At 46.2% G+C, this 22,660-nt stretch overlaps 1 protein-coding gene, 1 long non-coding RNA gene and 1 pseudogene across 3 annotated transcripts in view; 1 reads left to right on the top strand and 2 right to left on the bottom strand.

Annotated features, from left to right (window-relative positions):
- mrc1a (mannose receptor, C type 1a) overlaps nucleotides 1-22,660 on the top strand; it is a 245,320-nt gene that overhangs the window by 217,983 nt on the left and 4,677 nt on the right. Inside the window, exons 25-27 of the mRNA XM_072508574.1 lie at nucleotides 5,203-5,368; nucleotides 10,668-10,820; nucleotides 14,951-15,067. Of these exons, the coding sequence (XP_072364675.1) occupies nucleotides 5,203-5,368; nucleotides 10,668-10,820; nucleotides 14,951-15,067 (436 nt within the window). The remainder of the gene's footprint in view (nucleotides 1-5,202; nucleotides 5,369-10,667; nucleotides 10,821-14,950; nucleotides 15,068-22,660) is intronic.
- The window catches only part of LOC140424916 (uncharacterized), a 49,711-nt gene continuing 32,473 nt past the window's right edge, over nucleotides 5,423-22,660 (bottom strand). For both annotated transcript variants that reach the window (XR_011947726.1, XR_011947727.1), the window contains exons 2-3: nucleotides 9,791-9,866; nucleotides 5,423-6,776 (exon numbers count right to left, since the gene is read on the bottom strand). This is a non-coding gene — a long non-coding RNA (uncharacterized lncRNA). The remainder of the gene's footprint in view (nucleotides 6,777-9,790; nucleotides 9,867-22,660) is intronic.
- On the bottom strand, nucleotides 15,926-16,820 carry LOC140425641 (protein phosphatase EYA4 pseudogene; annotated as a pseudogene).

Genomic DNA, 22,660 nt, shown 5'->3' with positions numbered 1-22,660 from the left:
CTCAGAGGGTTGTTAGTCTGTGGAATTTCCTTCCACGGAAAGCAGTGGGGGCTGGGTCACTGAATTCATTTAAGACTTAATTAGATTGATTTTTGATAGAAAGGGAGTCATGTACCGGGCAGCACGGTAGCATTGTGGATAGCACAATTGCTTCACAGCCCCAGGGTCCCAGGTTCGATTCCAGCTTGGGTCACTGTCTGTGCGGAGTCTGCACATCCTCCCCGTGTGTGCGTGGGTTTCCTCCGGGTGCTCCGGTTTCCTCCCACAGTCCAAAGATGTGCAGGTTAGGTGGATTGGCTATGATGAATTGCCCTTAGTGTCCAAAATTGCCCTTAGTGTTGGTGGGGTTGCTGGGTTGTGGGGATAGGGTGGAGGTGTTGACCTTGTGTAGGGTGCTCTTTCCAAGAGCCGGTGCAGACTCGATGGGCTGAATGGCCTCCTTCTGCACTGTAAATTCTATCTATGTAAATATGTTTATGAGGTGCAGACAGGAACATGGGTTGAAATCACAACCAGATCAGCCACAATCTCATCCAAATGTGGAGCAGACTCAAAGGGCCCAATGACCTCACCCTGCTCCCAAGTCCTGGGTTTCACAAGGGCGTGAACAAGCCACTGGGAGTATCGATTCTGGCCCCTACAGGGGGCCAGCAAGGTGCTGGAGCGGTTCACGCCGCTCCAGCCTCCCATCCCGGCGCGAACTGTGCGCCGCGGGATCCGCGCATGCGCAGTGGCGCCGGTGCCAACACGCGCATGCGCGGTGGCCTCCCTCAACGCGCCGGCCCCGACGCAACATGGCGTGGGAGTTCAGGGGCCGGCGCGGAAATAAATAAGCCCGGGGAGCGAGAGGCCAACCCGCCAATTGGTGGGCCCCGATCGCGGGCCAGGCCCCAACGGAGGCCACCCCTGGGGTCGGAGCCCCCCTCCCCCTGACCACAGGCTGCCACCCAACCCTGCACGCAGAGTTCCCACCGGCTGCGACCAGGTGTGGACGGCGCCGGCGGGACTCTGTCTTTTTAGAGAATCGCGTGCCGGCGTCGGGGTGGCGTGGCCCGGCCCCGCGCTGGGAGAATCCCGCCCCCTGGGAATCCCGCGCTGAAGTGCCCACGGCGTCGTGAACGCCGTCGAGGTTCACAACGGCACAAAACGGCCCCTATCCCGACCGATTCAGGGCCCGATAATGGGCTAGGAGCGGGGCCGCGTCATTTACACGCGCCAGGCCTTGTCGCCACGTAAAGGCAGCGCCGCATACATGACGCGGCGGGTGCCGCATAACTGGCGTCACCCGCGCATGCGTGGTTGCCGTCCTCTCCGAGTCCGCCCCGCAAGATGTCAGACGGATTTTGCGGGGCTGCGGAAGAAAGGAGGTCCTCCTTCAGAGAGGATGGCCCGACGATCGGTGGGCACCGATCGCGGGCCAGACCCCATTTGATCCCCCCTCCACCCCCCCCCCCCCCCCCCCCCCCCGCAGGCCGCCCCCCCAGCCTTCCCACGCTGTTCCCGCCGGCAGCGACCAGGTGTGGACAGCGCCGGGGGGGAACCCTCCGTTTTGGCCTGGCCCATCCGGGGCTGGGAATAGCAGGGGTGCCGGAGAATCGCCATTTTGGGTGTCTCGGGCGATTTTCCAGCCTGCGCCGCGCGGAACTCGACCGGGCCGTTCCCGCCGCTTGGGAGAATCGTGGGAGGGCGTCGGACCGGCGTCGCGGGAAAATTCAGCGACCCAGGCGATTCTCCCAACCGGCGCGGGAGTGGAGAATCCCGCCCCCTATGTTTGTAGTTCAGGAATGGATTGTAGGAGGCTTAAAAGTGTTGTTGCCCTAGGGGCCAGTGCTGGATCCACTTCTGTTCTCATTGCATGTAAATTGTTTAGGTTTGAACTTACCATGTTTTAAATTTGCACAAAGGATGGGATCTGGCAAAAAGTGAAGAGGCAGAAGTTAACAGCATGAGCAGATAGGTGACAGATGCAGTTTGATATGGAGAAAATGTCAAGAATGCAAGTGTATGCTCAAGAGAAAAGTGTCAAACTATTATTAATGAACAGAAGGACATGGGGTTAATTTCCTAAATGTTCCAAGTGAGATAGATGCAGTGTTAAAATTTCCAAGCCCTTTGCTGATAGGCTGGGAGACTGCAGGAGTGGCATAATATTGGGATAGGTATTGAGAAGGGTGCAAGATGCCCTTCCAACACTGTATCATGTTGCCAGTGAGGGAGGTGTGGTGGCTGCCTGCCTGCTGGACAACTCAGCCACTTAGTAGCCAATGAAGGGCTACTTCTCACCCCCTGGATGATTTGCCTGTATAGGGAGGGCCTTTCACCATGTGGGAAGACAACTATGTAAATCCTGGTGGCCTCCCAGTGGGTCTGGGATGGCAGAGCTGCCACGATGGGCACTCCATGGCCCACATTGTGGCCCCTGGTAGCGTCTCCTTAATTAGGCACCTCTAGTAATAAACCACTTTGGGTGCAAACATCCACTGAAGCAGGGTCACCTCTCACATTTGGCTCCAGTGGCAGGCCTTTCCAGTGAATGGCAAAATTAAGTGCACAGTAAAATAATGCCAATTGCATTTTGGACTTTATAAATAGTGGTACAGAGAAAATAAGAGATACAATTATAATTTTGTACAAAGCAATGGATAATCCATATGTAACATTTAGAAGTAATATAATATTAACCACTCCTGATTCTGTGAATTATTATTTGAAAGGAATGAATGTGCAGGGCCATAGTGAGAAGGCTGGGGAGTGGCACTACGTGCATTCCTCCTTCAGAGAACCATAACAAGCTGAGTGGCTCCCTTCTGTGTTCTAACTATTCTGTATGTGCATTGATACCCTGTGAAAGGATATTAAAATAGTAGAAAGTAATGATCATAGATCTTACCGTGCAGAAGCAGGTCATTCGGCCTATCAAGTCTGCACTGGCCCTTGGAAAGAGCACCCTACTTAAGACCATGCTTCCACTCTATCCCTGCAACCCAGCAACCCAATCTAACATTTTGGATACTGAGGGGCAATTTAGCTTGACCAATCCACCTAACCTGGGTGAGGGTAGGGCCTGTCAAGGACATTAGTGGGAACTTGTGCATGGAGTCAGAAGAAATAGGAGAGGCGTTGAATGAATACTTTTCTTCAGTGTTCACCAAGGAGAGGGGCCATGTTTTTGAGGATGAGTGTGATACAGGTGGGTAGGCTGGAGGAGGTAGATGTTCTGAGGAAGGATGTATTAGCAATTTTGAAAAGCCTTAGGGTCGACAAGTCCCCTTGGCCAGATGGGATATATCCAAGGATTCTTTGGGAGGCAAGGGATGAGATTGCAGAGCCTTTGGCTTTGATCTTTGGGTCCTCACTGTCCACGGAGATAGTGCCAGAGAACTGGAGAGTGGCGAATGTTGTTCTTCTGTTCAAGAAAGGGAATAGGAATGACCCTGGTAATTATAGGCCGGTTAGTCTTACTTCGGTGGTTGGTAAGGTAATGGAAAAGGTCCTGAAGGATAGGATTTATGACCATTTGGAAAGATGCAGCTTAATCAGGGATAGTCAACATGGATTCGTGAAGGGTAAGTCTTGCCTCACAAATTTGATTGAATTCTTTGAGGAGGTAACTAAGTGTGCAGATGAAGGTAGAGCAGTTGATGTCGTATACATGGATTTTAGTAAGGCGTTTGATAAGGTTCCCCATGGTCGGCTTATGAAGAAAGTAAGGAGGTGTGGGATAGAGGGAAATTTGGCCAATTAGATAAGTAACTGGCTATCACATAGAAGACAGAGGGTGGTGGTGGATGGAAAATTTTCAGACTGGAGACCAATTGCCAGTGGTGTACCACAGGGATCAGTGCTGGGTCCTCTGCTATTTGTGATTTTTATCAATGACTTGGAGGAGGGGGCTGAAGGGTGGATGGGTAAACTTGCTGATGACACCAAGGTTGGTGGAGTAGTGGATGAGGTGGAGGGCTGTTGCAAAGAGACATTGATAGGATGCAGAGCTGGGCCGAAAAATGGCAGATGGAGTTTAACCCTGATAAGTGCGAGGTGATTCATTTTTGTAGAAAACATTTGAATGTGGATTACAGGGTCAACGGCAGGGTTCTGAGGAATGTGGAGGAACAGAAAGATCTTGGGGTTCATGTCCACAGATCTCTGAAGGTTGCCACTCAAGTGGATAGAGCCGTGAAGAAGGCCTATAGTGTGTTAGCATTTATTAACAGGGGGCTTGAGTTTACGAGCCGCGGGGTTATGCTGCAACTGTACATGACCCTGGTGAGACCACATTTGGAGTAGTGTGTGCAGTTCTGGTCACCTCACTATATGAAGGATGTGGAACCATTGGAAAGGGTGCAAAGGAAATTTACCAGGATGCTGCTTGGTTTGCAGGATAGGTCTTATGAGGAAAGGTTGAGGGAGCTAGGGCTTTTCTCTTTGGAGCGGAGGAGGATGAGAGGCGACTTAATAGAGGTTTATAAGATGATGAGGGGGATATATAGAGTGGACGTCCAGAGACTATTTCCTCGGGTGGATGTAGCTGTTACAAGGGGGCATAACTATAAGGGTCAGGGTGGGAGATATAGGAGAGATGTCCGAGGTAGGTTCTTTACTCAGAGAGTGGTTAGGGTGTGGAATGGACTGCCTGCTGTGATAGCGGAGTCGGACACTTTAGGAACTTTCAAGCGGTTATTGGATAGGCACATGGAGCACACCAGATGGACAGGGAGTGGGATAGCTTGATCTTGGTTTCGGACAATGCTCGGCACAACATCGAGGGCCGAAGGGCCTGTTCTGTGCTGTACTGTTCTATGTTCTATGTAACCTGCACATCTTTGGACTGTGGGAGGAAACCAGAGTACCCTGAGGAAACCCACGCAGACACGGGGAGAAAGTGCAGACTCCACACCATCACCCGAGACTGGAATTGAACCTGGGTCCCTGGAGCTGTAAGGCAGCAGTGCTAACTACTGTGTTACCGTGCCGCCAAGATTTTGCGGGATGATACTTGAGATTGGATGCAACAGATATGAAGGAATTATACAAAATATGTTGAATGTTTGAGTGTCGTTGGCACAAATGATGTTGCAAATTCGGGTCAAGAAAGATTACTAACTGTTGTCCCTTTAAGCAGAAATAAGCACAGCTGATAGCCCAATAAATACAAATAATTGCAGAATCTGACGCAACATTTTAAAACTGAAATATTTTTAGACATCAGCACAGTACAGATGGATTGATGGATGGAGACTGCGGTATTCCAAATGGGAGGCTGGAGAACCCAAGGTCAATGATGGGTGTGTCTTCATGAATCTGGATGGAAGTTGGAAAACTTCAACATGCAATGATGAATATTATGCTGCTTGTAAAAAATCTTCCGGTAAGAAACATATAGTCCACAATAAATTGAAATAGGTTGTGGTAAACGCGCTTTTTAATCCAAGTTTTATTAACATTTAAATAATAAATTAGCAACTCAACGGTTTTTATATGTTTGTCAAGCAGTCATAGCTTTTGGACATTAATAAAAGGAATATCAGCACCAGTATGAAAAACAGATACATTTTTTCTATGGGTAGAATTTTCTCCACATATTGTGCTAAAGAGTCTCTGAGGTGACCAAGGTTGTGACTTAACTGTCAACAGTGATTTAGTCTGCCTTTCGTGCAAGATGCCATCTTTGTAAAAGAGTTGGAACATTCCATGCACTGGGAATGGCCTCCCAAACGATAGTTATTACTCTGACAATTAAATTAGCAGCTAGCGCTCATCAAAGTGGCCAAATGCCATTTTGCTGGTTAGTGCTGCATTTAATAACCTCTCTTAACAGTGACCAGCTAAACGAGATGAGCAAGTCCATTACCATTTAGAAATGAGACTATCATGAATAGCATGAATTTCAAAGAAGAAAATCTTAATGCATTTTTTGAGAAGGTCAAAGAGAGATTCGACAATGGTAATGCAGTGGGTGTAATCTATCTTGATTTTCAAAAGGTCCTTGATACAGTGCCCCAAAATAGACTAATGAATGAGGTCAGAGAATATGGAGTCAGGGGATAAGGGAAAAAATGGATGACCAGCTGGTTTCGAGACCAAAGGAATCAGAGTAAAGGGTAGTTATTGAGATGGGTTGAAAATGGTAAGTGGTGTTCCACAGGATTCCATGCTGGTCCACAGCTGGTTCACAATTTACATTAATAATTTGGACTTGGGAATCAAAAACACATTGAAGTTTACAGATGACAATAAATTGGGGGCGATAGTGAACTCCAAGGAGGACTGCAAAAAATAACAAGAGAGCATTAATAAACTTGCAGAATGCCAGATGAAGTGCAACACAGATAAATGTGAGGTAGTACATTTATGTTGGAAGAACATTTATTACTTGCAAGATTAAAGTCTAGGTGAGGTAGAGGAACAAAGGAATCTCGGAATAGTTATATTTCAATCCACTAAAAGTTGTGCCACAGATCCGCAAGGCTCTAAATAAAGCAAACAAAGCATGAGGCGTTATTTATTGGGAGGTAGAATTGAAAATAGAAAAGTTACAATGAACATATTTCAAATCTTGGTTGGATCACACTTAAGAGTAGTGTGTGGCCACCTTATTATAAAAATGATATTGGCTGGGGTATTCTGGCTCCATCGCGGCAAGCCAGCCAAAAATCCTTTAACTTCCACGGCACCAGTAAATCCTGCCGACAGAGGCACTGGAAAGACGATCTGCGGGGATGATAGCAGAAATATGTAGGTATACATTCCAGGGAATAATTGGCAGGCTGGGTCTCCTGAAAAAGAAGAACCTTGAGGTGACGTAATCGCACCATTTAGAACTATGACAGACTTTGATAGAATGGGTACAGAGAAAATGTTTCCTCTTGTGGAGAAGATCAAAACTAGAGACCGTCAATATAAGATTGTCACCAAGAAGTCCAATAGGCAATTTAGAAGAAACTTATTTACCCAAAGTGTGGTGAGAATGTGGAACCGTCTAACACAACGCACTGAAATAAATAGTATCGATACAGAGGGAAAACTAGACAAACATTTATATCCCTTGATGGCCTCATCCCTCCCCATCTCTGCAATCTACTTCCTACAGCCCCCAGATATGTCTGCTTTTCTCCAATTCTGATCTCTTTTAAATTCCCGCTTTTAATTGTTCCATCATTGGCAATGCCGCCTTCAGCTGCAAAGGCTCAATAAACCCTGGAATTGTTTCTGTTCATTCTCTAGATCATGCGCATTTCCAAGGGCAAGGCATCAGAGGCCACCCAGTTCTGAAGACAATTTGTAAATGACTGAAAATATATCTGCAGCAGCTAGTCCATTCTCTGTAGACTACTCAAATTTTAAACGTGAAAAGAAAAGCTCAAGAATTGTACCAGCAGCCAGAAGAAGTAACCCATCAATGTTTTTGAGATGGTTTCTTAGAACAACACGTTCTCGAGCCAACCAGAGAGCAGGCTACATTTGTGCAATGAGATTTGATTAATTGATAACCTCATGGTGAAGGCACCTAGGTAGCAACGATCATAATACGATTGAATTTTACATTCAGTTTGCGGGAGAGAAGAGTGCATCCAAGACTAGTATTTTAAACTTAAATAAGGGAAATTGTGAGGGCATGAAAGCAGAGCTAGCTGAAGTGAACTGGCAAATCTGCTTAAGGGATAGATCAATGGCCATCCTGTGGCAGACATTTAAAGGGCTATTTCAAGTATACAGAATGGACATATTCCAATGAGAAAGAAAAATTCCAAGTGGAGGACCCACCATCCGTGGTTAACTAAAAAAAGTTAAAGATAGCATTAAACTTAATGAAAATATATTTGTGCAAAGGTGAGTGGCAGGTTAGAAGATTGGAAAGAACATAAAGAACATCAAAGAAGGTCAAACAAGATTGATAAGGAGGGAAAAGCTAGAGTACAAGGGAAAGCTAGCTAATAATATAAAGATGGATAGTAGTTAAGGTGGGAGCTGGTTCTAAAGAAAGTGCATGTAGGAAATTGATAATGGAAAGTAGGGCTGCGACGGATGAATTAAACTGGTATTTTCAATTGTTGTTCACCATAGAGGACACAAGTAGCATCCCAGGAATAGATGTAACTCAGGAAATGAAAAGGTGGGACGAACTCGGGAAAATTACAATCAAGTATTTGGTATTGAGCAAATTGTTGGGTCTCCGAGGGAGGGAGACAGAAAGCAGGAAACTACAGACCAGTTAGCCTGACATCTAGAATCCATTGAATCATAGAATCCCTAGAGTTCAGAAGGGGTCCATTCGCCCCATAGAGTCTGCACCAACCCCCCTGTATACTCTGAAAGAGCACTCAACCCAGGGTCATGTCCCCACCCATCCCCGCAATCCAACCTAATCTTTTGGGCACTAAGGGACAATTTAGCATGGCCAATCCACCTAACCTGCACACTTTTGGACTGTGGGAGGAAACTGGTGCACCCAGAGGAAACCCACACGGACACGGGGAGTAATGTACAAACTCCACACAGTCATCCAAAGCTGGAATTGAACCCAGGTCCCTGGCGCTGCAAAGCAGCAGTGCCAACCATTGTGCCACCTTTCCGTCTCATAGAGAAAATGTTGGAACAAAATTGTTACAGTAGGGCACTTGGAAAATTCAAGGTAATCAGGTCAAGTCAACATGGTTTTGTGAAAGGGAAATCATTTTTAACCAACTTATTCGAGTTCTTTGAAGGAGTCACATGTGCTGTAAATAGGAGGGAATGAACAGGTTGATTTACTGCACTTATATGTCCAGAAGAGATATGATAAAGTGCCACATCAAAGTTTATTGCGGAAAATAAAAGCTCATGGTGTAGGTGTAACATATTGACAAGGATTGAAGATTGGCCAGCTAACAGGAAACAGAACATTGGCATAAATCAATATTTTTTCAAGTAAGCAGGATGTGACAAGTGGTGTGCCACAGGCATCAGTGCTGGGGCCCCAACATTTTACAAATAAATGACTCAGATGAAGGGACTGAAGGTTTGGTTGCTAAATTTGCTGACAGTACAAAGATAGGGAGGAAAGTAAATTGCAAAGAGGACATTAGAAGACCACAGGGACATAGGTAGGTTAAATGAGTGGGCAAATATCTGGCAAATAACGTGGTCATTTTTGCAGGAAGAATAAAAAATAAGCTTATTATCAAAATGGTGACAGATTGCAGAGCTCTGAGATGCAGAAGGATCTGGGTGTCCTAGTGAATGACTGGTCAACAGGGACAGAAAGTAATTAGGAAAGCTAATAGAATGTTAGCGTTTAATGAAAGGGCAATTGATTACAAAAGTAAGAGATTATGCTTCAGGGCATTAGTGAGGCCACATCTGGAGTATTATGTATAGTATTGGTCTCCTTGTTTAAAGAAATATGTAAATATGTTAGAAGCAGTTCAGAGAAAGTTTACTAGACTAATAGCAGGAATGGATGTGTTGTCTTATGATGAACGGTTGGACAGGTTAGGTTTGTATCCAATAGAGTTTAGAAGAGTAGGAAGCAACTGAATCAAAATATTTAAGATCCTCAGGGATATTGACAGAGTGGATGTGGAAAGTATATTTCCTCTCGTTGAAGAATTTAGAACGAAGGATCACTGTTTAAAAATAAGGGGTCACTTAGTTAAGATAGAGGTGAGGAGAAAGAGGGTCGCAAGTCTCTGGAACTCTCTTCCTCAAAAGGCAGTGGAAGCAGATATTTATTGAATGGCGGAGCAGACTCAGAGGCTGAGTGGCCTACTCCTGCATTAATTCATATGAATGTGCGTTCATATGTACTAACCTGTAAGTAGTTCATGATCCCTTTAAATAGCATTGGTAGGGCAGGACTGGTTCATGTTCTTTAATGTCATGTTGAGCTGTGAAAAGTTAAGACAGAGAATATTTTGACGCATCCTGTTTGAAAATAGCTGATTAGTATTGTAATCGGACTGCCAGTTGTTGGTAGTCACTAGGTGCTCGTACCGGTGCCCATTACAAAGATACCATCCGTTCCCATTGGTGATGTACACATGCATCTTGCACACCATTTTCAAATATTAGGAGATAACAGACCTGTAATGTGCCTCTTCTCAGTGAGACACTGAGGCAATATTGCAGACCCATTCAACTTAGCACCCACTTTCATGCACTTCCTAATGTTAAAACACAGCAATGGCAGGGGCCTAATAGATGATATGGCCAATCTTTCACGGCACTATGGCACTGGGGTTAGCACGGCTGCCTCAAGCGCCAGGGACCCGGGTTCGATTCTGTCCTTGGGTGACTGACTGTGTGGAGTTTGCACTTTCTTCCTGTGTCTGCGTGGGTTTCCTCCGGGTGCTCCGGTTTCCTCTCACAATCCAAAGATGTGCAGGTTAGGTGGATTTGCCATGCTAAATTACCCCTTAGTGTCCAAAGTGTAGGCGGGGTTACAGGGCAGTGTGCTCTTTCAGTGGGTTGGTGCAGACTCGATGGGCTGAATGGCCTCATTCTGGACTGTAAAAATTCTATGATTCAACTGGAAATTGGTGCATGTTATGAGATTTAAAGGGAACTGTAGAAGGAGAATGTTATTATTAACTGTGAATAAGAACCTAATTGATTATCTGCTTTAGTTGAAACCACCATCAGATAACGTCAACCAGCAAGAATATTTTTTTATATTATTTTTTTCTCAGTGCAACCACCTATTGATCCACCTCAACTTCCTGGAAAATGCCCAGATTCAGTGCAATCCAACTCTTGGGTCCCATTCCACGGTCATTGTTATTCATTTGAAACAGCAAGTAAAAAAAACTGGCCCGCAGCGAGCCTTCATTGCATTCGTCTTGGTGAGTAATTTGCTTGAGGTTAATGCGAAATCATACTTTCTCCTTTACCTGCCTTGAAAGGGAAAGGGAAGATTGAAAACTTGCCAAATGAATCAATGACTAACCAGTAAAGCACATGGCCAACGCAAATGTTGAGTATTACAATATTGACATTTTATGGGGCAAATTGAAATTACTGCTAGCAATGAACTGCAGCTCACAAACTTGTTGCCACTCCATCATCCTTCTCTGCCAAACATACACATGAACATAAGGAGGGAGAGCCGGTTCCTGGAATTTGCCCACCTGCCGGTGCAACCGTGAAGCCGGTGGGAATCACTAGTGAGTCCCCAACAAAATAGAGATCAGGCGTGATGACCATGCCCAGGGTGGGGGGGGTGCACAGAGGCCATTGTAGCCCCCGGGTGGTCAGGAACATGGCTATGCAGTGGCACCCTGGCAGTGTCAGGAGTGCTGAGGATTTTCACAGTAACTTCATTGCAATGTTAAAGTTAGCCTACTTGTGACACTAGTAAAGATTATTATTATTTTGCAATGCTTTCGCTGCATCTCTGGCTCCCAAAAACATAGTTGCCTTTAAAACCAGGATTTTTAGAACATTTCTGCAGCAGTCATACACGCACTATCCCAGGCTTTTAACCCTTCCTGTACCAAATACATGTAATATAATATATCTGAAGTTCCGACATTCATCACATACATCTAATATACTTCCTTGCACCCAGCTTCCTGTCAGGGCTCAATTCTATTCTTCCAGTTTCTCCATCGCTATAGCATGTGCTTTGATGATGTAACCTTTTATACCAGTTCTTATATGTATTCCTTTATCCTCAACCAAGGACACGCCTCACTGCCCGCCACCAACCCCATCCCCTGAAGTTTGACAAACTTCCACAAGGCCTTTTACACATATGTGAGAAATATGAGAATGACTAGAGCGAGGGTAGGTCCGATCAAGGACAGTAGTGCGAGATTGTGTATTGAGTCTGAAGAGATAGGAGAGGTCTTGAACGAGTACTTTTCTTCAGTACTTATGAATGAGAGGGGCCATATTGTTGGAGAGGACAATGTGAAACAGACTGGTAAGCTATGGAGATACTTGTTAGGAAGGAAGATGCATTGGACATTTTGAAAAACTTGAGGATAGACAAGTTCCCCCGGGCCTGACGGGATATATCCAAGAATTCTATGGGAAGCAAGAGATGAAATTGCAGAGCCGTTGGCAATGATCTTTTCGTCCTCACTGTCAACAGGGGTGGTACCAGGGGATTGGAGAGTGGTGAATGTCGTGCCCCTGTTCAAAAAAGGGAATAGGGATAACCCTGGGAATTACAGGCTAGTTAGTCTTACTTCGGTGGTAGGCAAAGTAATGGAAAGGGTACTGAGGGATAGGATTTCTAATCATCTGGAAAGACACTGCTTGATTAGGGATAGTCAGCACGGATTTGTGATGGTAGGTCTTGCCTCACAAGTCTTATTGAATTCTTTGAGGAGGTGACCAAGCACGTGGATGAAGGTAAAGCAGTGGATGTAGTGTACAGTGATTTTAGTAAGGCATTTGATAACGTTCCCCATGGTGGGCTTATGCAGATAACGAACTGGCTAACCGATAGAAGTCAGAGAGTGGTGGTGGATGGCAAATATTCAGCCTGGAGCCCAGTTACCAGTGGTGTACCGCAGGGATCAGTTCTGGGTCCTCTGCTGTTTGTGATTTTCATTAATGACTTGGATGAGGGAGTTGAAGGTTGGGTCAGTAAATTTGCAAATGGTACGAAGATTGGTAGAGTTGTGGATAGTGAGGAGGGCTGTTGTCGGCTGCAAAGAGACGTAGATAGGATGCAGAGCGGGGTTTGAGAAGTAGCAGATGGAGTTTAACCCTGAAAAGTGTGAGGTTGTCCATTTTGGAAGGACAAATATGAATGCGGAATACAGAGTTAACAGTAGGGTTCTTGGCAATGTGGAGGAGCAGAGATCTTGGGGTCTATGTTCATAGATCTTTGAAAGTTGCCACTCGAGTGGATAGAGCTGTGAAGAAGGCCTATGGTGTGCTAGCATTCATTAGCAGAGGGATTGAATTTAAAAGCCGTGAGGTGATGATGCAACTGTACAAAATCTTGGTAAGGCTACATTTGGAGTATTGTGTGCAGTACCGGTCACCTCATTTTAGGAAGGATGTGGAAGCTTTGGGAAAGGTGCAAAGGAGATTTACCAGGATGTTGCCTGGAATGGAGAGTAGGTCTTCAAAGGAAAGGTTGAGGGTGCTAGGCCTTTTCTCATTAGAACGGAGAAGGATGAGGGGCGACTTGATAGAGGTTTGTAAGATGATCAGGGGAATAGATAGAGTAGACAGTCAGAGACTTTTTCCCCGGGTGGAAACAAACCATTACAAGGGGCATACATTTAAGGTGAATGGTGGAAGATATAGGGGGGATGGCAGAGGTAGGTTTTTTACCCAGAGAGTAGAGGGGGCATGGAATGCACTGCCTGTGGAAGTAGTTGAGTCGGAAACATTAGGGACCTTCAAGCGGCTATTGGATAGCTACATGGATTACGGTAGAATGATGGGGTGTCGATTAATTTGTTCTCAATCTAGGACAAAAGTTCGGCACAACATCGTGGGCCAAAGGGCCTGTTCTGTGCTGTATTTTTCTATGTTCTATGTCCTCCCCATTTCCTACACTACTGCTTTCAAGCCATCTCTCCGAGAAGCTAGATAAGGACGCCCTTGTCCTCATCCTGTCATTACCTTCCACCACACTACATGTTCATCCTCTGCCATCTATGGGGCTGTTTAGCACAGGGCTAAATTGCTGGCTTTGAAAGCAGACCCAGGCAGGCCAGCAGCACGGTTCGATTCCCGTAACAGCCTCCCCAAACAGGCGCCGGAATGTGGCGACTAGGGGCTTTTCACAGTAACTTCATTTGAAGCCTACTTGTGACAATAAGCGATTTTCATTTCATCTTCATGACCTCCACATGATGGCACCACCAAACATATGATTCAATCCCTTAATTTCAAAGGGTCTCTTCCTTCGATGACACCCTTACTGACTCTTCAGTTATCACCTTCCCTTCCCAAGGCACCTTTCTATTAAAGCACAGGAGATGCAACATCAACTTTTCAACTTCTTCTATCCTCACCACCCAAGACTCCAAACACTCCTCCAGGTGAAATAGTGATTAAGGTGCTCTTCTTTCAATTTACTATACTATTTTCACTATTCACAATGCGCTCTGCTCTCCAGTGGAGAGACCAAATGGAGGTTGGGTGACCACTATGTGCAGTACCTCCACTCAATCCACAAACCTGACCCTGAACTTCCCTTCAACTCTCATTTTCATCCTCCATCTTGTTCTCATATCAATCTTTCTATTCTTGGCCTCTTGTAATATTCCAGTGAAGCTGGAGGAACAGTATCTCATCTTTTGATAAGGCAACCTACCGCTTTTCAACATCAAGATCAAATTCAACAATTTCAGGCCTCAATCTCTGCTCCCATTTTGTTTCTACTTCCTTCGCAGGTTTTGATTTTATACTTAATTTTCCCCTATTTTTCTGCTTTCAAATGACAGCTGTTTATCATCCTCCCATTCACATCACCTCTTTCGTTTCTTTCCTTGCCCCATAACCACTTGCTTTTGCCCAGCAGCATCCAACTTTTTTGTCATTTAATCTTTACTGTCTTCTGACCTATTATAGACCATCGCTTTTGGTCTTCTTCCCACCTTCCCTTCTTTCATTTGCTGGGAACCATTTCTTAATTTTCCTGGTTCTAATGAAAGGTCATCGGCCTGAAACACTAACTCTGTTTCTCTCCCCCAGGTGCTGCCAGAACTGCTGATTATTTCCAGCATTTTCTGTTTTGATTTCCAAAGTCCAGCATCTGCAGCATTTTGCGTTTGTGCAGTTATGACCGTCTATACAACATGTTTTATTTATTTAGTATCTGTGAATTAGCACTTTCTTAGCAGTTGCTTTGTTCGCTGAAAATACGTGTCAAAAACCTAATGGCTGCCCAAGTGATCCATTTAAAAAGGACTGATCTCAGTAAGTCTCAGTAGATTGCAAAATGCAATTATTTTTCCTTTTCACACTTGAATGAAAATATATCTTTATTTTGTTTTTGCAGGAGCTTCATTAGTAAGCATAGACAATGCTGCAGAAAGCTTCTTTTTACTTCATACGTTAGAAATTATGGCTGACAAGGCACCATCTTTCTGGATAGGAATGTACAAAAATATTGAAGGTAAAAAATCTTCTAATCAAACACTTGCTCCTTTGAGCCAAAGTTATTGTTTCCAGAACTAACTGTGAAGGAGTCATCTGGAAGCGTAACATGTTCAGCACGTGCCTCCTGTGCTAAATCTTATTCTAATGTCGAATCATAGAATTATAGGATAGCACAACAAAGGAGCCCACTCAGCCCATTGTGCTTGTGCTAATTTTATGAAAGAACTCTACATTAGTTATTTCCCCATAGTATTTATTTTCCTTTTAAAGCATTCCTTTTGCAAATTATTATCTTCTTCCACCAGCTTTACAAATGTATTAAAGGGAACATTGGGTTGGCTTTTAAAGATGGGTGCCACCCTGTCCCCACCCCCCCTCTTTTGTTATGCTCTTGACGTAGCATAAGCTGCTGCCTTGATGTGCACTCTGACAAAGGAAGGTTCAGACTTCAAGATAGCTTCAACACTTTTATTGAACTATTAACAATTCTCCTACTTGGATTTGATGCTACTGTTAATCCTGCTTTAGCTACTCAGACTGACTAACCAGTCTGCTACAATCCACGTGGTGGGAGTGATGTGTTTCAATCAACCCTGTGTCTGTGCTCACTGAGAGTCTCCACTGGAAAGAGGAAGATCATGTATGTTGTGTCCTTTATATATGGGTTGGTGTAATGCCCTCCTGTGGTCGTGTCGCCTCTGTGTGTATCGTGAATGCCCATTGGTCGTGTCCTATCTAACTGTTCTATTGGTTGAGTGTCTGTGTGTCATGTCTCTGGTGCTCCCTCTAGTGTCTAGCTAGTCTACATGTATTTACATTAACCCCTTGTGTCTTTACACTGATGCATATCACCACATCCCCCTTTTTTTACATGTTACATATTGTCTGTACAAAAAGAAAATTGAACAAAAAACAGGTAGATAAGCTATGGTATGTACAAGTCATGAGAACAGTGATTAAACAAAAAGTCCAAATCAAATGTGTGAGTCCAAAACCCTTCAATCATCATGGTCAAATGTTTCTCTTGGTGGGGTGGTGAGTTTGATGGTGGCATGTCCTTGTGAACACCATCGGTGTCCCTGTGTATCAGGAACCAAGAAGTGGTCAAATCACTTTGCTGTCTGATTTGGAGTCTTTTTTTTTCGATGTTTGTGTTGGTGATGTTGGATGGCATCTTGTAGCTGATAAGTCGTTGACGTTGAAGAGGTACCATCAACAGTATCATTCAAGGTCATATATGTGCCATATGTGGGAGTTGGATAATACTGTGCATACTGGTTTTGGCCAAATGCTGTGTAGGAAGGGTAATCCTGATGAGAATTGTTGAAGCTTGTCGAATTGGAAACAGAATTGCAGCTCGCATAAATACCGGGTGATGGTGTGAAACTAGAACCTTGCATCTGATAGGAATATGCCGTCTGGCCAGGCTGTGGTGCAGCAAATCCTGGGCTGTAACTAAGGCATCCAGTCTGCAGTGCAGATTGTGCTTGCGGTAGTCCTCCTTCGGTCTTGATTCCATAAGTGGGCGATCTGTAGTGCTGGCCTGTTCGAGAATATGCTGCATAGACTGCTGGCTGCTGCATTCCAGAATACTGGGTTTGTCCAGCATAAGCTATCATTGACTGCACTGCTGGTGTGGAAAGAATGTGTGGGTATGGCTTGGAAGGATATAGCTGAGGTGAATATTGGTGTATTCCTCTTGGACTGTAGCCACTATTTGTTATTACTGACCCAGTGTAATTGTCAAGTGATCCATCTCCTGTCGTCATCGTCACCCTGAGCGTGCCGTCACTGAGTTTGCGGCACTCTCTGTCTGGAGTAAAGTCCGGCTTACGTGAATCAGAGTTGGCGTTTGGTTGCTCTCCACCTGGAGTCTGGTCTGTTTCACATGTTGGTTTGTTGGAGCCCCCCGTCCGGAATCTTAGCAGGTTCACTAGAGTCAGCTGAGATTTCTTGAAGCTCCACGTCTGGAGTCGGAACATGCAGGAATGCATTGACTTGTGGAGAGGTTCGAGCAAATGAGGTTGGAAGTAACGTGGTGTCACCGGAGTCACCAGTGGTCTCACAGTGATCGTCGAGTGCCTCTGTACGCACTAGCTGAGGTCTGTCACTTTGCACCTTTTGCATGGGAAGTGGGATGCTGTCGTCACTCATTTCACATACCGTGGGTAGATCCTCAGTAGCTGTACACTTAAGCGTGGTAGACTGTCAGAGTCTTCTTCTTGTTCACTTGAGCGTGGTAGACTGTCATCGCCTTCTTCTTGTTCACTGGAGCGTGGTAGACTGTCATAGTCTTTCTGTTGTACACTTGAGGGTGGCAGACTTGCATCGTCTGCTGCTGGTTGCTCAGAGGAGGTTGCTAGACCCTCATGGTCTTGTTCATGCAAGGACTGTGCTCTGGAGTCTTGCGTTGCTTCTATCGTGGAGTCTGTCCACGAGCTCTCTGTGGAGGCTTGTGTAACTCAAGTCACTTCTTGTTCAAGCTTGGACTGTGCTGTGGAGTCTTGCATTGCTTCTATCGTGGAGTCTTGTCCACAAGCTCGCTGTGGAGTCATTCATCGCTTTCTGTGTGGAGGCTGGGAACCTTTGTGGTGCGTGGACCACTCTGTATGTGGAGTCGGGGACCCTTTGCGGTGCGTGGACCACTCTTTGTGTGGCAGCAGGCCGCTCTCTGTGGGCTTGTACCATTCTCTGTCTCTTGGTGTCAGGCCGCAGCATAATCCTGCACTCACGTGTCGGGACGCCGTATATGCTGGGCTGAAGATCCTCAAATCCGAAGAACTCGTCGTCGGGGTCGTCAATGTGCAACACGTCTAGTTGCTGTTCGGATTTGGTACTGGGGTAGCCTCCCAAGGTGAAAGCATCGTCTGAGTCGTTGTCTTCCAAGACCATGGGCGAAATTCTCCGTAATCGGCGCGATGTCCGCCGACCGGCGCCAAAAACGGCGCAAATCAGTCCGGCATCGCGCCGCCCCAAAGGTGCGGAAACCTCCGCATCTTGAGCGGCCGAGCCCTAACCTTGAGGGGCTAGGCCCGCTCCGGACTGATTTCCGCCCCGCCAGCTGGTGGGAAAGGCCTTTGGTGCCGCGCCAGCTGGCGCGGAAATGACATTGCCGGGCGGCGCATGCGCGGGAGCGTGAGCGGCCGCTCACGGCATCCCCGTGCATGCGCAGTGGAGGGGGTCTCTTCCGCCTCCACCATGGTGGAGACCATGGCGAAGGCGGAAGGAAAAGAGTGCCCCCACGGCACAGGCCCGCCCGCGGATCAGTGGGCCCTGATCGCGGGCCAGGCCACCGTGGGGGCACCCCCCGCGCCGCCTTGTCCCGCCGGTAAGAGAGGTGGTGTAATCCACGCCGGCGGGACAGGCATTTTAGCAGCGGGACTTCGGCCCATCCGGGCCGGATAATCGCCGGGGGAGGGGGGGGGGTGCCCACCAACCGGCGTGGCGCGATTCCCGTCCCCGCCGAATTTCCGGTGCCGGAGAATTTGGCAACCAGCGGGGGCAGGATTCACGCCAGTCCCCGGCGATTCTCCGACCCGACGGGGGGGTTGGAGAATCTCGCCCCATATTTTCACGTTTTGTGTCGGAGCTGGCATTGGGCTCAATGTTCAAAGACGAATTCAAGGTCTGAGTCATAGTCTTCGAGGACTGTATCATCTCTTTGGGCAGTGCTTACTGCTTGTTGCAGGATTCTGCGGAGGTTACTTTCAGCTACTGGTCAAATTTCAGGCATCGTGCTGTCGTTCCAGGTTAAAGAATCTGGTTTTGAGGCTTTAAATTTTTTTCCCCCGTGTTTTGGGACATTTCCCCTTTAAGTGGGCGTGGTCCAGGGTCTCTGACGTCACGACGCTTGTGACATAGAGCGTAGGAAGCGATTGCGCATATCGCTGTTCCTTTACTTGGGGCCTTCTTTTCAATTGCGCATGCGCGGCTTCTCGCGCATGCGCAAACGGACCTCCCGCTCTTCGCGCAACTGCGCATGTGCAGCACCTTTCCCAAGGTGGCTGCAATTCAAAACTGCCGTTCATTGCTGCCAGCCTACCTCGTGGTGAGTTTTGGCGCCTCTTTTACCTTTTCTTCTTGTATGCTTCTTGGAATTTGTCCAGGACTGCCTGGAAATCGCTCTTGTTTTGCCCCTTTGAGTATTTGAAGGTCTGGAAGATTTCAGCTGCTTCTGGACCCGCGATGGTAAGTAGAAGCTTTATTTTCTCTGCATCTGCCGCGCCATCTAGGTCGCACGCTACCAGGTAGATCTTGACTCTCTGCCTGAACCAACGCCAGTTTTCACTGAGATTGCCTTGGTACTTGAGCTGCTGTGGAACCGGAATCCCGAACATCATCTTGCCTGGCTACTGTTGCTCGTTGTCACTGTTCGCTAAGTTGAAACTATATGGATTGAAACAGTCACTCAACTGGTACTATCTTTTGATATACTCTTGACGCAGCATTAGCTGCTTCCTTGATGTGCACTCTGACAAAGGAAGGTTCAGGCTTGGAGATAGCTTCAACACGTTTAATGAACTATTAACAATTCTCCTACTTGGATTCGACGCGACTGTTAATCCTGCTTTAGCTACTCAGACTGACTAACCAGTCTGCTACAATCCACGTGGTGGGAGTGATGTGTTTCAATCAACCCTGTGTCTGTGCTCACTGAGAGTCTCCACTGGAAAGAGGAAGATCATGTATGTTGTGTCCTTTATATATGGGTTGGTGTAATGCCCTCCTGTGGTCGTGTCACCTCTGTGTGTATCATGAATGCCCATTGGTCGTGTCCTATCTAATTGTTCTATTGGTTGAGTGTCTGTGTGTCATGTCTCTGGTGCTCCCTCTAGTGTCTAGCTAGTCTACATGTATTTACATTAACCTCTTGTGTCTTTACAGTGATGCATATCACCATGCCCCCCACACCAACAAGCCCCCCCGCCCCCCTGAAAATGTCAAGAGGTAGTCCACCTCGGTTTGCCCACTGCATTCCACAATCATCTAACACTAACAACCGCTATGCCATCAATTGGCTTGAGGCGAACCTTCCATAACCATCTGAGGAGGACAGTCCACCTTTGAGAGGTGTCACCAATCAAATGGCCAACAGCTCCCTAGTCCCAAAAGCACCATTGGGAGCGAAAGCCACTGTCGCACTGCATCCAATCCCCATCGGTAATTGCTGAGGGAGCTAGATGCAAAGATATATAGGGAAGGCATTGTGGCTGGGGGGGGGTGTTGGTCTTACCAGGGCCAAAAGGCTAGAAGCCCCTGGCAAGGCTGATGAGTGGATATGACTAACTGGACAGGGGGGATTAGGTAAAACATGACCCCCATCCCATCCCATCCGGATGGCCACCAACCCAAGCAGTAAAAGCTGCTTGGCTACAGAACAATGTGAGTCTCTTCTGCCGTGGGTTAAATCCCACTAATTGGCTACTTGAGGGCCTCAATTGGTTAATTGGTAGGTGGGAGACCTGTTGCCTCCTTCACTGCTAGTAACATTGTGATGAGGTGGGAGTGCATGGCTAGGTGCTGTGAATGCCACCCAGGGCATGATGCTCTATTTTACCTCTCCACCATCTCTCCTTTGCCTGCCAATCCAGATTGTTTATCGCCTGGGGGAACTGTAAGGTTCAGCTCATTATATTATATGTTCAAAAACACCAAGTGTACAGTTAAATATTTATCACTGCTTGCTAGTTACATGTTTTCCACTGTTGTGTACTCAATTGGATCCCAATCAGATTAAAATCCTAACCAGTGTCTAGCTCAAATCCTTTCTGTTAAAATTGGGCAATTTATGACAAGCCTGTTCAGGGCGTGGGGAGGAAAAAAAACTCATTCACATTATGCCAAATTAAAACCACTGTTGGTGGAATACTGGAGGCCCACTTGTTTGAGTGGGTTGTCTTCTTGCTACTGAATTAGAAGTTATGGGTTTAAACTCCAATCTAGCATTTCAGCTTCTGAGAGTGGTATTGAAGGAGTGTTACATTGTTGGAGCTCATGTCCTCTGAATGAGATATTGAAACAAGGCTCAGTTCTGCTGGTTCAGACTGATGTTAAAAACCTCATGGTACAGTAGAAAAAAAGAGCTGGAGTTTTCCCAGTGTTGTGCCTATAAATGATCCCCAAGTTAACACTTAAAATGACCGAAAAGCTTTACTAAGGTTGGTTATACCTTACGCTGTCCCTTAAGCAGACACTTCATTCTCCAGGAAACAGTCCAAAGTGATTCTTCGGTAACTTTTCATTTTCTAGCCAAATAATTCAGTTCATTCAGTTATGCACGTTAGCACAGTGGTTAGCACAGTTAGCACAGTTGTTTCACCGCTCCAGGGTCCCAGGTTCGATTCCCGGCTGGGTCATTGTCTGTGCGGAGTCTGCATATTTTCCCAGTGTCTGCGTGGGTTTCCTCCGGGTGCTCCAGTTTCCTCCTAAGTCCAAAGATGTGCTGGTTATGTGGATTGGCCATGCTAAATTGCCCTTAGTGTCCAAAACGGTTATGTGAGGTTACTGGGTTACAGGGATAGGGTAGATATGTGGGCTTGAGTAGGGTGCTCTTTGTAAGGGCCGGTGGAGACTTGATGGGCCAAAAGGCCTCCTTCTACACTGTAAATTCTATGAACTATCCCGGAACTGAATTTCACAGTGTGGGCTACCATGGCGATCCCTTCCTCTAGTCCAAGCTGGGCAAATCTTCCAACTTTGTTTAAAGATCGCATGACCTTGGTCTCTTCCATCCGAGCACAAACTCCCACCCGTATTTTGCATGGTGAACAATAATAGCCTTGCTGCTGTCATCGGTCTGCTTTTTCTCTCTCAGAATCAGTTTCAGTGATTACCTTTTTAGGAAGTCCTGGAACCTGATCCTACAATTTTCTCGTCCTTCTCAAATCCCATCTCTATGGCAATGTGAATCACTAAGGCCTTGTATCCACGTAGAAATGTTAATCAGCTAAGCTTTAGATCCCCAACTTCATTCTATCTTTGAATTAAATAGACAGTTTAAAGTACAACTGTGTAATAAACCTTAAATTCCAAACAACTCCTTGGGACTTTGAAAACAGGAATTCTGCGGCTGGTGGCAGGATTCTCTGGTCCCGCCATCAGCACACCTCAGTCTGCGGGTTTCCCGGCGGAGTGGGGTGGCTTCAATGGGAAATTCCATTGTAATTGGCGGGAACAAAGAATGCCCCCAGCAGCAAACACCGTGCCGTCTCCCGCTGCCAAGACTCACGCAGTTGAGAGGCTGGAGAATCCTGCCCCAGAAGTCTGTTGACCATTCGCAAAGCCACTCTGTGCATTGTTTATAAGCATGGATATCTTTCACCTTCTTCCCAATAAAACAAACTGGGCCCCAATTTAATTTATAATGACCAAGCCAACCAGGATTGATGTCAGCAGAATTCAGAACAGGTCACAGGACCCCCTCCATGCCTTCCAAACCTAAAGATACAGTCCCAACATAAAAAACGCCTTATTAAACCTTGCATTTGTAATGCTCTCTTTCCTCTTTACAATGTTCCTGAAAACCTACCTCAACCAGGTTGATCAATAGTTCTTTATGTGGCTTGGTGCTAAATTGTGTTGATAATGCTCCTTTAAAATGATTTGCATT

This window comes from Scyliorhinus torazame, chromosome 6, assembly GCF_047496885.1.
Source record: "Scyliorhinus torazame isolate Kashiwa2021f chromosome 6, sScyTor2.1, whole genome shotgun sequence".
Lineage (NCBI taxonomy): Eukaryota > Metazoa > Chordata > Chondrichthyes > Carcharhiniformes > Scyliorhinidae > Scyliorhinus > Scyliorhinus torazame.
This window is presented reverse-complemented; position numbering and strand designations above follow the sequence as displayed.